This window comes from Bos taurus, chromosome 12 (assembly GCF_002263795.3).
Source record: "Bos taurus isolate L1 Dominette 01449 registration number 42190680 breed Hereford chromosome 12, ARS-UCD2.0, whole genome shotgun sequence".
NCBI lineage: Eukaryota > Metazoa > Chordata > Mammalia > Artiodactyla > Bovidae > Bos > Bos taurus.
Genome location: NC_037339.1, coordinates 11,440,943 through 11,456,147, shown reverse-complemented (window position 1 = coordinate 11,456,147; position 15,205 = coordinate 11,440,943). Strand labels below are relative to the sequence as shown.

The following is a 15,205-nucleotide window of genomic DNA, read 5'->3' as shown; positions in this document are numbered from 1 at the left end:
CACACACACACACAAGGAAGAGATTCGCACCTTATTTGGGAATCTTCCTTAAGGGTCAAAGTCTGGGTTAGACTACCCTTAGGCCTCAGTGGCACTGCTTTTACTACCTATTGTAACAAGGTGAATGTGTCCATCTTTGCCAGCAGACTGAGCCCCTTGAGGCCTGAACCATGTTTTATTCATCCTTGGGTCCCCAGCAACTAGAGCCAGCGTTAAATGTTGAAAAACGGAATGAGGCATAGAATTCCACCAGACCCCAATGACTTCCATGGCTAGAGAAGGATTTTAAAGAGCCTTCTCTCTTATGAGTCTTCATTTCTAATTTTTTAATTATTTAGTATCAAAAATGTCTACCTCATTTAGCACACATCACCACTGACAAATGGAGTCTCTAGGCATCTAAAGCAATGGGGTCAAAGGTTACAGGATTCACCCTGTTCGGCCACTATCTCATTGACAGCTTGTTTTGTGAGAGTTCCAGGATTTAATTTTCAGCTTTGAAATGTGAAAAGAACCACTCTTTCCATAAAGCAGAGGTTGCCAAGATATGTGGGTTTTTGACCCATGTGGTTGTTTTAAAAAAATGTTTACTAAGGATGAGCATTTTTAAGAGTGCTCAAAATTTATGGAGGTTCTAGCCGTGCTAGATTACTCAGTGTGCTAACCAATGACTGCCACCTTTAGACAAGTAGTCACCCCAGTTTACTCTAAAACTTAGCTTATTTGGGTCAGGAAGATGTCATCACTGATTTTTATATTTACTTATAGACATTCATATCACCAGCTCTTTGGAGCAAGATTATACTTATTTTCACACAAGTTTTTTGGACATACTTAGCATAAGGCAATGGCACCCCACTCCAGTACTCTTGCCTGGAAAATCCCATGGACGGAGGAGCCTGGTAGGCTGCAGTCCATGGGGTCTCTAGGAGTTGGACACGACTGAGCGACTTCACTTTCACTTTTCACTTTCATGCATTGGAGAAGGAAATGGCAACCCACTCCAGTGTTCTTGCCTTGAGAATCTCAGGAACAGGGGAGCCTGGTGGGCTTCCATCTATGGGGTTGCACAGAGTTGGACACGACTGAAGCGACTTAGCAGCAGTAGCAGTAGCATATACTTTGGAGAAGGAAATGGCACCCCACTCCAGTACTCGTGCCTGGAAACTCCCATGGACGGAGGAGCCTGGTAGGCTGCAGTCCATGGGGTTGCTAAGGGTCGGACATGACTGAGCGACTTCACTTTCACTTTTCACTTTCAGGCATTGGAGAAGGAAATGACAACCCACTCCAGTGTTCTTGCCTGGAGGATTCCAGGAACGGGGGAGCCTGGTGGACTGCCGTCTATGGGGTCGCACAGAATTGGACATGACTGAAGCGACTTAGCAGCAGCAGCAGCAAATACTTAATTGATATTCTCTAACTATTGTTGTAATAGTTCTTTTTTATAATCCCTTGCCTTCACAACATAAAATTTAGTAGATTGATGTTAGGTAGCTATTTAAGAGTTTCTTGGTGAGTATTTAAACATTTTTACTATTATTTGATGGTTTGTAGGTCTAAATAAACAAGATGAAAAACAGCTACAAGAACTTGCATTGGAAGAGAGGCAAACCATTGCTCAGAAAATCAACATGTTATACAGTGAGGTATGTTTTAAGAGGTAAACTAAACATAATACTGTGAATATAAAGGAATACTGTTCTTGCTCAATTATGTTTTGGTGCTTAAAGTACTTTCTAAACACCAGTTTTATTAAGTTTTCTCTTAGAATGATTGATAATGTTGGGTTTAGTGCTGTAATTTACGACAGAATGAGATTGAGGTGAAGAGATTGTGATGGCAAAGAAAAGAACAAGCTCCCTATCTCCAGACAAAAGTATTCCAAAGCTGAATCTACTTCAACAAGGGGAGGAGTCCAGGGTTTTTAAGTCTTAGAAAAAGGGAGCGGCTCATGCTGCTTAGGTTAAATATGGAATGAATCCAAGACTGTAGAGACAATGGGTTAATGTAAGTCTTTAGCCCCTTCTGGCTCAGCGGATGGATTGTCTAAAAGAAAAGGAAGATCCAGCACTTTGTCTTATGTTCCCCTTTGCCATGTCTGCCGTCCGCCTACCTTCAGTCTTCCCTACTCTGGGAACCCAGTAGATGGGCTTTTGTTTTTAACTGAAGTACGGTTGATTTACAATGCTGTGTTCGTTTCAGGTGTACAGTACAGTTATTCTGTTACGTATACACATACACACATATATCTTCTTTCTCAGCTTCTTTTTCAGTATAGGTTATTACAAAATTTTCCGTATAATTCCCTGTTCTATACAGTAGGTCCTTGTTGTTTATTTTATATATAGCAGTATATATTTGTATATGTTAATCCCAAACTCTTAATTTATCCCTCCCACTTTTCCCTTTGATGACCCTAAGTTTGTTTTCTATGTCTGTGCATCTATTTCTGTTTTGTAAATAAGTTCATTTGTATCCTTTTTTTTTTTTTTTTAAGATTCCACAGATAAGCAACAGTGTATGATATTTGTCTTTCTCTGTCTGGCTTACTTCACTTCGTATGATAATAATCTCTGGAGGGGCTTTTTGAGGGGTTGAGGAGGATGTGGTGGAGGTATCAATATTTTTTATCCCTGATGTAAACAGCTAGTCAAAAACAGAAGTCAGACGTCTGACTCCTAGTCTAATATTCTCTCCATCAGGGCATATCATTTCTAGCAGAGATGGGCTGTTTCAAAAACTGTCAGTAGGAAGAGTCCATGATACATGAGTAATTTCAGTTTGATTTGAAATTTTTTAGTAATAATAAAAAGAAAACTGCTTCCATTTTCTTCCTAAGAGGGAAATTGGTTACTTTCTTTATCAGAAAGTCCCTCTTTTTCTTATTACACTGAGAAAATATTTGAGCCTTATCTTGGGAGTCCTCAATCTACTCTTTAAACAGCAACTCTGCTGAGAAGACAGGGCATGGCCTGGCACTGGCATTTATTGCGGGAGAGAACATGTAATCATATATAAAAAGTCCTCATTTTCTCCAAATGAAGACTTTGAAAGCTTTCTTTCATTACATGAAAGAAGCTACTGTTCAGGACTACTAGAAGCAGAATCTGAAGAAAACTGAGTGGAACACTGGACTTTGATCTGAACTTCTGCATTTTAGAAAATTGAGATAATCTGATAGCATTGTAGAAACTATCCCAACAAGTAACTTCATTGTTTGACATAAACTGATTGCTTATCTTAGGCCTAATTAGGTCTGCTTATTAAAGCCAGACCTCTTTTGGGATGATCTATGATTTTATTAATTACTGATTTTATTAATATTTGCGAATCTCTTGTCTAAGTTCAAGTAATAACAGCATACCTGGAAACTATACACACTAATACTGATTTTTCTCCCTTTTCAGCTTTTCCAGAGTCTACTGCCAAAGGAGAAATATGACAAAAATGATGTTATTTTAGAAGTGACATCTGGAAGAACGACTGGAGGTCAATAAAATAATTTTTTTTTTTTTTTGCAAGCTTACCAAGAGAATGATTTATTTGGTGACAGAAACTAGTGAGTCACTGAAGAGTCTCCTGGGACTGATGTCGGAGTGAAAGATGAACATGACAAATGGGTTCTAGCTCCAGTGATTCTAGAAAGCTAGCAGCATCTCAGAAAGGAAGCAGCGGGTTATGAGTCAGAAGACAACGTCCCAGATGGGCAGCACTCAGTTTCCACTCCTGTGGAAACAGCGATACCTGGTAGTTTGTGGCTAAATGACACAATAGATGTATTATACGTACTACTGCTGCTGCTGCTTCTAAGTCGCTTCAGTCGTGTCCGACTCTGTGCGACCCCAGAGACGGCGGCCCACCAGGCTCCCCCGTCCCTGGGATTCTCCAGGCAAGAACACTGGAGTGGGTTGCCATTTCCTTGTCCAATAAAATAATTTTATTGTAAATGATCTTAAAAAATACTTGAAGGTTACCTTGATTTGACACACTATAACTTTAAAAGTTTGTTAAATGTGTTTCCCTTTGGAAGCAGTTACTTCTCAACTCCTAAGGGGCCTTGTATCAATACTTAAGGAGGACTTTCCTAAAATTTCCTGGAATTTCTTCTCCTAGAAAAAGCAGAAATTTTTTTTTTATTGAAGTATAGTTGATTTATAGTGTTGTCTTAGTTTCTAGCATACAGTGATTCAGTTACACCTATATATATATTCTTTTTCATATTTTTTTTAATTTGGTTTATTACAGGATATTGAATATATTCAATTCTAGTGTGCTATACAGTAGAACGTTGTTGTTGATCTTTTATGTATATAGTATTATATATCTGCTAATCCCAGACTCCTCATTTATCCCTCCTCATTCCCTATCCTGGAGAAGGCAATGGCAACCCACTCCAGTACTCTTGCCTGGAAAATCCCATGGACGGAGGAGCCTGGTAGGCTGCAGTCCATGGAGTCATGAAGAGTCGGACATGACTGAGCGACTTCACTTTCACTTTTCACTTCCATGCATTGAAGAAGGAAACGGCAACCCACTCCAGTACTCTTGCCTGGAAAATCCCATGGATGGAGGAGCCTGGTAGGCTGCAGTCCATGGGGTCGCTAGAGTTAGACACGACTGAGTGACTTCACTTTCACTTTTCACTTCCATGCGTTGGAGAAGGCAATGGCAACCTACTCCAGTACTCTTGCCTGGAAAATCCCATGGGCTGCCGTCTGTGCACTCACACAGAATTGGACACAACTGAAGCAACTTAGCAGCAGCAGCATCCCCTATCCCCTTTGGTAAACATAAATTTGATGTCTGTTTCTGTTTCATAAGTAAGTTCATTTGAGTCATAGTTTAGATTCCACATAGAAGTGATATCATCTGATACTTGTCTTTCTTCCTTTTCTGACTCACTTCATTTTGTGAGATAATCTCCAGGTCCATCCATATTGCCGCGCAGATGGCGTTACTTTGTTCTTTTCCAAGGCTGAGTAGTGTTCCATTGCACATGGATGCCGGACCTTCTTAACCCATTCATCTCTCAGTGGACATTTAGGTTGTTTCCATGTCTTGGCTATTGTAAATAATGCTGCAGTGAACACTGAGGTGCATGTGTCTTTTTGTATTAGAGTTTTCTCCAGGTATATGCCCAGGAGTAGGATTGCTGAGTCATATGGCAAGTCTATTTTTAGTTTTTTAGGGAACCTCCATACTGTTTTCCATAGTGACTCTACCAGTTTCCATTCCCACCAACAATGCTGGAGGGTTCCTTTCTCCCCACACCTTCTCCAGCGTTTGTTATTCATAGATTTTTAATGGTGGCCATTCTGAGCAGTGTGAATTGATACCTCCTTTGTAGTTTTGATTTGCGTTTCTCTAATAATTAGTGATGTTGAACATCTTTTCATGTGCCCATTGTCCATCTGTATGTCTTCTTTGGAAAATGTATAGTGACTGAATATTTTTTTATTTTCTTTTAGGTGATATCTGCCAACAATTTACCCGAGAAATATTTGATATGTACCAGAATTATTCAAGCTACAAACACTGGAGATTTGAACTTCTGAATTATACACCAGCTGATTATGGTAAGTGTGTTTGAGGATTTTGTCCATAGACGATGCTGAAAATTATTTTTTCTCTGCTTTTGATTAGAACCATGTTGTCCTGTTTTTTAAAACATATGGTCTGTATCTACTAAATATTGTGACATGGACTCATGAATTACAGTGGCTTACTATAGTAGAATTCTTGCTATAGAAGAAGAGAATGGGAGAAAGAGAAGCATCCTCTCAGGAAGGAATATATGAATTAGCAAAACTTTTCCTGTGGAGGGTTGATAAATGCCTTGCCTGGGAAATCATTGTTCTGTTATACAAAGCCAAGATGTATTAAACTTTTTACTCTAAAGTACTTATAATGTGTTAGATGTTTATGGGAATGCAGAAAAAGTTAGTCATTTATCTTTAGTTTCAAAATGCTCCCACTCAAGCTGGACTGATAAAAACTTAGACAACATAAACAATAAGAAACTAGTGCAAGTCTTTAAAGTTTTAAATACTCAGAGTATGTTAAATTAGAACAGCTGATAATTCTGTTTTGTTCCATTCTTTTAATTCATCTGGAAGTTTTTTAATCTGCTTGGTTACACAGAGATACACCATGGTAGACAGAGGGCCCATGAGTAATAAGTCACAAATGATCAAAGTGGGGAAAGAAGGTTCACATAAGTGACACAATCCAGGGAAATGAACACCAGTGGCGAGCATAGGAAGTGTGTGCTCAGGACAGGTTTGAAGTACAGCCAGTGGTCAGGAAAGAGGAAGACCAGGAGAGCAGAGGGAAGGAGTAGTCTGAGCAATGGCATGATGGTGGGGAACATCTTGCAGTGTGTGTAGAAGTGGGGAAGCCAGTTAATCGGGATATTTGTGATGAGAAGTCAGAGGAAATAGGTTTGAAAGAGTAGATTTTCAGCAGACAAGAAAGCTGAACAAGCCTTGATTATTAGGGAGCTATTGAACACTTTATTAATAAGAATATCATTTGATAAATATATATTGTAAGAAGATTATTTTTTCTTTTTTATTGAAGTATAGTTGGTTTATAATATTTTTTCAATTTTTGATATATATCACAGTGATTCATACACACACACATATAATTCTCTGTGCTATACCATAGGTCCTTGTTGGTCTTCTGTTTTATGTCCACAAAGTGAAAGTCACTCAGATGTGTCCGACTCTTTGTGACCTCATGGACTATACAGACCATGGAATTCTCCAGGCCAGAATACTGGGGTGGGTAGCCTTTCCCTTCTCCAGAGGGTCTTCCCAACCCAGGGGTCAAACCCAGGTTTCCCGCATCGCAGGGAGATTCTTTACCAGCTGAGCTACAAGAGAAGCCCATTTTATGTATAGTAATGGCACCCACTCCAGTTCTCTTGCCTGGAAAATCCCATGGATGGAGGAGCCTGGTAGGCTGCAGTCCATGGGGCTGCTAAGAGTTGGGCACGACTGAGCGACTTCACTTTCACTTTTCACTTTCATGCATTGGAGAAGGAAATGGCAACCCACTCCAGTATTCTTGCCTGGAGAATCCCAGGGACAGAGGAGCCTAGTGGGCTGTTGTCTTGGGGTAGCACAGAGTCAGATACGACTGAACGGGCTTAGCAGCAGTGTATGTATGTTAATCCAAATCTTCTAAATCTCTTCCTCTCTTTCCACTTTGGTAACCAAAAATTAGTTTTAAGGTTATTTTGACAACAGTGTGAAAGATGGATTGAAGAGGCTAGATTTAAGGCAGGTGGCTGAGAGGTTATTAGAGTAACCAGGTGTGACTAAGAGTTAGAATTGGGAGTAGACATATGAGAGACCTTCAGAGGAAGAATGGGCAAAATTTGGTAACTGATGAGAGAAGCTATTGCTTGCCAACTGTGTCTGGCATGCAGTGTGGGTTATTTGATCCTTAAAACCCTGTGAGATGGGTATTGTTAATCCTATTTCACAGATGAAAATCTAGGCTCAGAGAGTAAGTAACTAATCCAAGATCACACAATGAGGAATGGCAGTCCTGGGGTTAGATTTAAGTCGACACTACATCCCATTAGTTTATTCTGACACAAAGGAAATGAGCCACAGGGACTTAATCTTTCTAGCTGAGACGATTGCAATATTCATTCATTCCAAATGAAATACAAATTGGAAGGCAGACTTCACTTGGGAAGAACAGTGAAAGTGGTTTTTGCATGATTGTGTGTGTTGTTATAGTGAACATCCCTTTAAAAATATCCAGTAAGTGCTGAAGTTGTGTAATCAGAGCTTTGGTGAGACAATAGAGTTGAGGAGAGATATTTGATAGCTGTTAGAACAGAGATGGGGGCTTCCCTGGTTGCTCAGCTGGTAAAGAATCCGCCTGCAATGCAGGAGACCCTGGTTCGATTCCTGGGTTGGGAAGATCCCCTGGAGGAGGACGTGGCAACCCACTCTAGGATTCTTGCCTGGAGAATCCCTATGGACAGAGGAGCCTGGTGGGCTATAGTCTGTGGGGTCACAAAGTGTCGGACACGACTGAGCAACTAAGCACAGCACAAAACAGAGATGATGTCTGATGCTGAGAGGGAATAAGTGAGGGAGAGTCTATAGAGAGGGTACCAAACCATGGAGAATGGCCACATTTAGAAAAATAGACTAGCTGGCAAAAGAAAAAAAGGGGTCAGGTAAGCAGGAAAAAGAATGGGGACAGTATATACTGTGGACGCAGGAGAGAGAGTTTCGAGAATGTAATCAGAAGCAGCATTAGAAAAGAAAGAGTGTCATCTCTGAGATGCATATTTTGAATTCAACTTTCAGCAATGAAAGGGAGATGCACTTGACATCAGGAGGAGAGTTTCTGCTCCAGGGACGCAGAGCAGACAAACAATGGTTGGGAAGTCTTTTTTTAAGATACACTGACTCCCTAGCAAAATAAAATAAAAGACATTTTAAAAAGTACAAAGTTGAGCTTTCCTGGTGGCTCAGTGGTTAAGACATGGTTTCAATACCTGGTCCGGGAAGATCCCACGTACCACGGAGCAACCCGTGTACCTCAAGGACTGAGCTTGTGCTCTTGAGCCCACAGCCGCAGCTGCTGAAGCCGGTATGCCTAGAGCCCATCTCCACAGGAAGAGAAGCCACAGCAGTGAGAGGCCCAGCACCACAACTAGAGAGAAGCCCCTGCTCCCTACAGCCGGGGAAGGCCTGTGCCCTGCAGCAAAGACCAGCACAGCCGTGAATAAAATAAATAAGTCTTTTAAAAAAGAAACAGATTAATGTATACAAAATAGAAGGGGAAAAACAAGGTAAAAATCCTTTTATCAAAAACGAAACAATTGGGGGAATTCCATGGCAGTCCAATGGTTAAGACTCTCTGCTTTCATTGCTGTGGGCCTAGGTTCGCTCCCTAGTGCGGGAACTAAGATCCATGTCTCACCCGCCACCAAAAAAAAAGGAAAAAATTTAATACTCTATTCATATACCTTTAAAATTAAAACCTAAGAATAGACCTTTATCCATTAAAATTATAAAATATAATTTATTTACTATAATGAGGAGAAGACAAAGATATGGATAGAGAATAAAATAGAGACGGGGAAAAAGTATCTATCTTACAAAATATGTATGTTAAAGTATATGTATGGGGCTTCCCAGGTGGCACTGGTGGTAAAGAGCCTGCTTACCAATACAGGAGACTTTAGAGATTCAGGCTTGATCCCTGGGTCAGGAAGATCCCCTGGAGGAGAGCATGGCAACCCACTCCAATATTCTTGCCAGGAGAATCCCGTGGACAGGGGAGCCTGGTTGGCTACAGTCCATAGGGTTGCAAAGAGCTGGACATGACTAAAGAGACTTAGCACAGCATATATATATATATGTATATGTATATATATATATATGTATATGTATATGTACATACTTGGGAGGGATTGGGGACAGGAGGAGAAGGGGACGACAGAGGATGAGATGGCTGGATGTCATCACCTACTCGATGGACATGGGTTTGGGTGAACTCCGGGAGTTGGTGATGGACAAGGAGGCCTGGTGTGCTGCAATTCATGGGGTTGCAAAGAGTCGGACACGACTGAGCAACTGAACTGAACTGAATGTTTAATTGAAATATAGGGAACTCACAGAGATTCACATAGCACTAGAAGCTAAGATTGGGAAAAAATACACTTAAATGTAAAAATTCATGTATCAAATGACTTGAAGTGTTTTAGTTTTGTGATCTTGGGACAGATAGGGAAAACCCTCAGCCATTACACAAGTAGTCAGTACTAGGTGATTACAAGATTAGTCTTTGCAGGGTGGTGGCTCTTGACGTGTAGTGTAGGTCTATCACTGTCATTCTGTATTCCTGAGTTCTAGGGAGTTGAGAAAAATGTCTTTCAAATTGAAGGGGGCTTCCCTGAGTGACTCAGTGGTAAAAAATCCACTTACCAATGCAGGAGACTCAGGTTCAATCCCTGGGTTGGGAAGATCCCTGGAGAAGGAAATAGCAACCCACTCTAGTATTCTTGCCTGGAAAGTCCCACCATGGACAGAGGAGCCTGGCAGGCTACCAGTCCATGGGGTCGCAAAAGAGTCAGACACGACTTGGTGACTAAACAACAACAACAAATGAAATTTATTATATTCTCTCTTCCCTCCCAACCGATTAATGTTTATAATTATGTTTTGTTATTTTCTGCTCACCAGCTGAATTCAGGGAGAGGTCATTAAAGTAATGTGGTGGTTGGGACTTCCCTGGCGGTCCAGTGGTTAAGATGCTGTGCTCCCAGTGCCGGGGGCATGGGTTCCATCTCTGGTTGACGAACTAAGATCCTGCAGGCCACACATCGAGGCATAAAAAAATAACTAACTAAATAAAAATAACGTGGTGGTTAATTTAATGTGTCCAGATATTATACTTTCACCACAACTGTTGAGAAGTAAATTTATGAAGGGAGCCCTGGCGTCACTGAAGAGCTCTCTGGTAGCTTTTTCCCGCAGCCAGGACCTTACAGTGGGAACTCTAGTAGATGAATTGAGAAACCTAAGGGCAGTTGGAGTAAATGGATCTCAAGGTAGCAGTGTTGGCACTTAGTGGCCAAAGGCAATATGGGTGTGGTTACCATAATGGCCAACAGAGTAAAAGGAGCAATCGGAATAGGCTGACTTACGCAGACGGGGCATTGGCTGGTTGACATGTGTCCCTGGGAGTAAAGAATGGAAGCCTGCTAAATTCTTATTTGATCTGTATAAGCAGAAAAGTTCTAGGTCAAATGAACAAAAGTCTAACCTGTGTCATAAAACCAGAAGTCATGGCCCCTTAGTCAGTTCCCAGACTTGAGCCAATTTGTAGACCTAAAACCCCTTGAATACAGGCAAGAGTGAGTCCTCTTGAGAAAGTCGGTACATGCCAGAAATTTATATACTGCCAGCCTTTCTTCCAGGCTTTCCTGGTGGCTCAGACAGTAAGAATCTGCCTGCAATGCAGGAAACCTGAGTTCTATCCCTGGGTTGGGAAGATCCCCTGGAGTAGAAAATGGCAATCCACTCCAGTATTCTTGCCTGGAGAATCCCATGGACAGAGGAGCCTGGCAGGCTACACTCCATGGAGTTGCAAAGAGTGAGACACGACTGAGCAACTAACACTTTCACTTTCCCTAAAGGGGAGTATTAAATGCATGATTGTCTATAGAACTAGGTCTAACTGAGGACTAAGAGGAAAAAGTACAGTATATAAGGACTGTTAGATCTGACAGTATAGAGTACAGTCATTTGCAAAACGGGGAGGAGAATGGGAAGAACACATGCAAAAAGTTTTATAATGTTTTTAGTAATCATACTGGTGGCAGAACTAATACTGGCATTCTGAGACTGTTGTTTATGAAATATGGGATAAAATAGAAGAGTAGTTATGAGATACTCTGATTCTGGTATCCTCTCTGTCTTTGGGAACCAAGATTCTCAGTATGGAAAGCAAGTGATACAGGAATGTTAGAGAAGACATTGTGATCTTTAATTTATATTAGAAGTATCAGTTATCAAGAACAAGTTGTCTGAGATTTTATCCTATTTGCAAGACAGAAATTTAGCAAGTCAGTTTCTTGGGTCAGGGACAAAGGATGGTTTATGACTCATGGTAGTAGCAGCAACCAGAATATCAGCATTTTTGTGCTGGTTTCATGAACTCCACATCCCAAAAGGCAACTGGAAGAAGGTCAATGACACCTGCCCCCATGGTGGGTTTAAAAACACGAGAAGAATCCTGAGCTTGGGGTTCTCAAGTGTATTTTATTTTGCTGAGTCTCCATTGCCATGCACGCAGGCTTAGTTGCCCTGCAGCATGTAGGATCTTAGTTCCCTGATTAGGGATCAAACCCATGTCCCCTGCATCGGAAGGTGGAATCTTTTCCTCGGCTGTGCTGGGTGGGCCACGTGGGCTTTTCCTCTAGTTGAGGTGAGCAGGGGCTCCTCTGTAGTTGCGGTGGCTTCTCTTGTTGCAGAGCACGGGCTCTAGGGTGTGTGGGCCTCAGCAGTTGTGGCTCCCCGGCTCTAGAGCACAGGCTCAGCAGCTGTGGCGCACAGGCTTAGCTGCCCCACGGCATGTGAGATCTTCCTGACCAGGGATGGAATCCGCGTCTCCTACATTGGCAGGCACTTGTCCTTAGCTCTAGAGGGAGACATTGTCTCCAAAGCTTTTTTATTTGTTTGTTCACTAAACAAATACCCTTAAAAATATATTCTGGAACAAAAGGGCAGGCAGTTCCTTGTTTACAAGATGTGCAGAAATGCAAGAATTTGATAAGGAATTGTTTCTCAACATCTCTGTAAACTCATGAGGTATTTCCTATCTCTGTCCATTGAAAAGGTTTGGAAACAATGACCAACCCAGTATTAGTAAATATCCCTAGTCCCCAAATATTGAAAACATTGAAATGTTATTTTCCTTCGAAAGGAACCAGGGGTTCTTGGAGAAATGGCTGAATCTAGGTCTTTTTTTTTTTTTTTTAAAGTCACTCAGTCATGTCCAACTCTTTGTGACCCCATGGACTATACAGTCCCTGGAATTCTCCAGGCCAGAATACTGGAGTGGGTAGCTTTTCCCTTCTCCAGAGGATCTTTCCAACCCAGGGATCGGGCCCAGGTCTCCAGCACTGCAGGTGGATTCTTTACCAGCTGAGCCACAAGGGAAGCCCATAGAATTGGACTATCACCCTTTTACAACCTCTGTGGTACATGAAGCATCAAACATTGTCAACACCATAAAAACAGACAGCCAGACATTGTCTGTCTCCTGTTGTCTTGCCAGAGTTCAATCTAGTTTCTGGATCCAGCTGCCCAGTAGCAGCCAGTACAGAGGGCAGAAAAGAGATTGAAGCATGCCAAGAGTATGCAGTCAGCAAAACCAAGCTGTGGGAAATTTCTATATGTCAACAGCCCTGATTCCTCAATGGATAACTTGAGATGGGTGATGAACTTATAGACTAGAGGCTTGAAAGACATATCAACTTTTTTAAATGGACAAGACTATACTGTAGTGCCTAGGGCAGCACATTAGGTAATAAAATTATAGTAGAGAAGGAAATAAAAAATACTGGTTACCTGAGAAAGGGAAGGGATTGTAGGAAAGGCAGGCCTATGGGAGGGCTTTGCAGGTGCCTAATAAAGTTCTTTTTCTTAATCTTGAACCATGCATTTGATTCATGTGGTTTTCTACGTCTGTATATTATTTTACAATAAAAATATTTTTTTAAACAATATGTTCAATAAGAAGCTAGCTTAGGCATTGTGCTTATTTTCCCGCTTCACAGACAAGCAAGAATTAAATTTCAATAGATTTTGAAAGCTTGGGAGAACCTACAGAATTATTCATCATTATCATATTGCTGTGTTATTGAGCACTCATATATGGCACCAAATTAGCCTAAGATTGCATCGATTCAATGCAGAAAATGCCCCAGTATTCTTTTTTTTATAATACTATTTTTATAAAAGTGAAATTTGTTCATCATATAAAAACTTTACAACAAAAACACTTAAGATGAAAAACATGCTGCTGTTCTATTCTCCAGAGATAACCATAAGCAATCGTTTGGCATGTTCCCTATTACATATGCACATACTTAGGCTGGGAAGTGTCTTTGGGATCTACTTTCTGTTCTCATCTCAGGCTCTGTGCTCACAGAGGCCTTTCATGGAGGCCATTTAAGGTCCTGGTCCCTTCCAAAGTAGAATGTATTATCACTCTGGAACATCTTTTTTCATAGGTGGGCTACATCACGCAGCGGCCCGAATTTCTGGTGATAACGTCTATAAGCACTTGAAGTACGAAGGTGGGATTCACCGGGTTCAGCGAATCCCCGAGGTGGGGCTGTCATCCCGGATGCAGCGTATTCACACGGGGACAATGTCGGTGATCGTCCTCCCCCACCCAGATGAGGTAACCCCCTGCAGGAACCCCGTTCCATTATCCGTGAAGATCCACCGCAGTTTCACTGTCCACGAAAAGCTCCTGTGCATTCTACTTACAGAATGCTTCTGCACCCCAAACATGTGAACTTCTTTCCCCCCACGAAGCAGTCCCTCCATTCTCTGTGGACAAGTGACTGTCCTACAGTTCAGCTCACGTCTGACACCGTCTCCCTGGGGAAGTTCCACAAGCTGGACTCAGCCCCATAGGACAGCCGCCCCAGCCACATCAGAGCCAGACGTGAGACCAGGCTGTCTCCTGTGCTCCTGCATCTGGAGGGTCCCGTGACCCCCTCCTTAGTCTCAGTAATTTACTAAAGGGGCTCAAAAACACAGGAAAACAGTGTCCTTACTAGTGCGTGCATGCTGTTGTGTCCAACTCTCTGTGACCCCACGGACCTCTGTCCTTGGAATTCTCCAGGCAAGAATACTGTGGTGTGGGTTGCCGTGCCTTTCTCCAGGGGATCTTCCCAACCCAGGGATAGAACTCGAGTCTCCTGCATTGGCAAGAGGATTCTTTACCACTGAGCCACCTGGGAAGCTCATACTTACTAGACTACTGCTTTATTACCAAAAATATAGCTCAGGAAGGGCCAGATGGAAGAAACTCAGAGAACACAAAGAGGTGTATCGCTTCCATACCCTCTCTAGGCTCACCACCCTACCTTGCAGCAATCACGTGGAAGTGCTCTGAATTCTGTGCTTGGGGGACTTTTATGGAGTCTTCCATACATAGACATGATTGGTTAAATCAATCGACTTTGGGGATTAATTCAACCTCCAGCCCCTCTCCCGTCCCTGGAGATTGGGGTGGAGCTGAAAGCTCCAGCCCTCTAGTCCTGTGTTTGGTTCCTCTGGCCGTAAGTCCGCAAGCTGTGGTTATCTGGGGTTTTCCAAAGGTCACCTTATTAACATAAAGTCAACTGTGGCTCAGAGGGCTTGTTACGAATACCAAAGGACAGCTTTGTCACTCTCATCACTTGAGAAAATATCCAAGGGTTGTAGGAGCTCTCTGCTGAGAACTGAACAATATATATTTCTTACCATAAATCACAATGTCACAACTAATGCTTAGTCCAGTTAATAGTTTCCTCAGTCATCAAAAAGTATCTTTATAGCTATTTTCTTAAACCAGGATGCTATCAAGTTTCACTTATTGCAGTTTGTTGTTCTAACTCTTTATGCCTGGAACAGTCTTCCAACCTTTTTTTTTTTTAAATGAC

General features: G+C 41.8%; 1 protein-coding gene across 2 annotated transcripts in view; it reads left to right on the top strand.

Moving 5' to 3' along the window:
• Positions 1 to 15,205, top strand: part of MTRF1 (mitochondrial translation release factor 1) — a 41,641-nt gene that overhangs the window by 7,120 nt on the left and 19,316 nt on the right. For both annotated transcript variants that reach the window (XM_059891970.1, NM_001035013.2), the window contains 4 exon segments: positions 1,558 to 1,649; positions 3,411 to 3,492; positions 5,472 to 5,579; positions 13,781 to 13,953. In XM_059891970.1, the coding sequence (XP_059747953.1) occupies positions 1,558 to 1,649; positions 3,411 to 3,492; positions 5,472 to 5,579; positions 13,781 to 13,953 (455 nt within the window).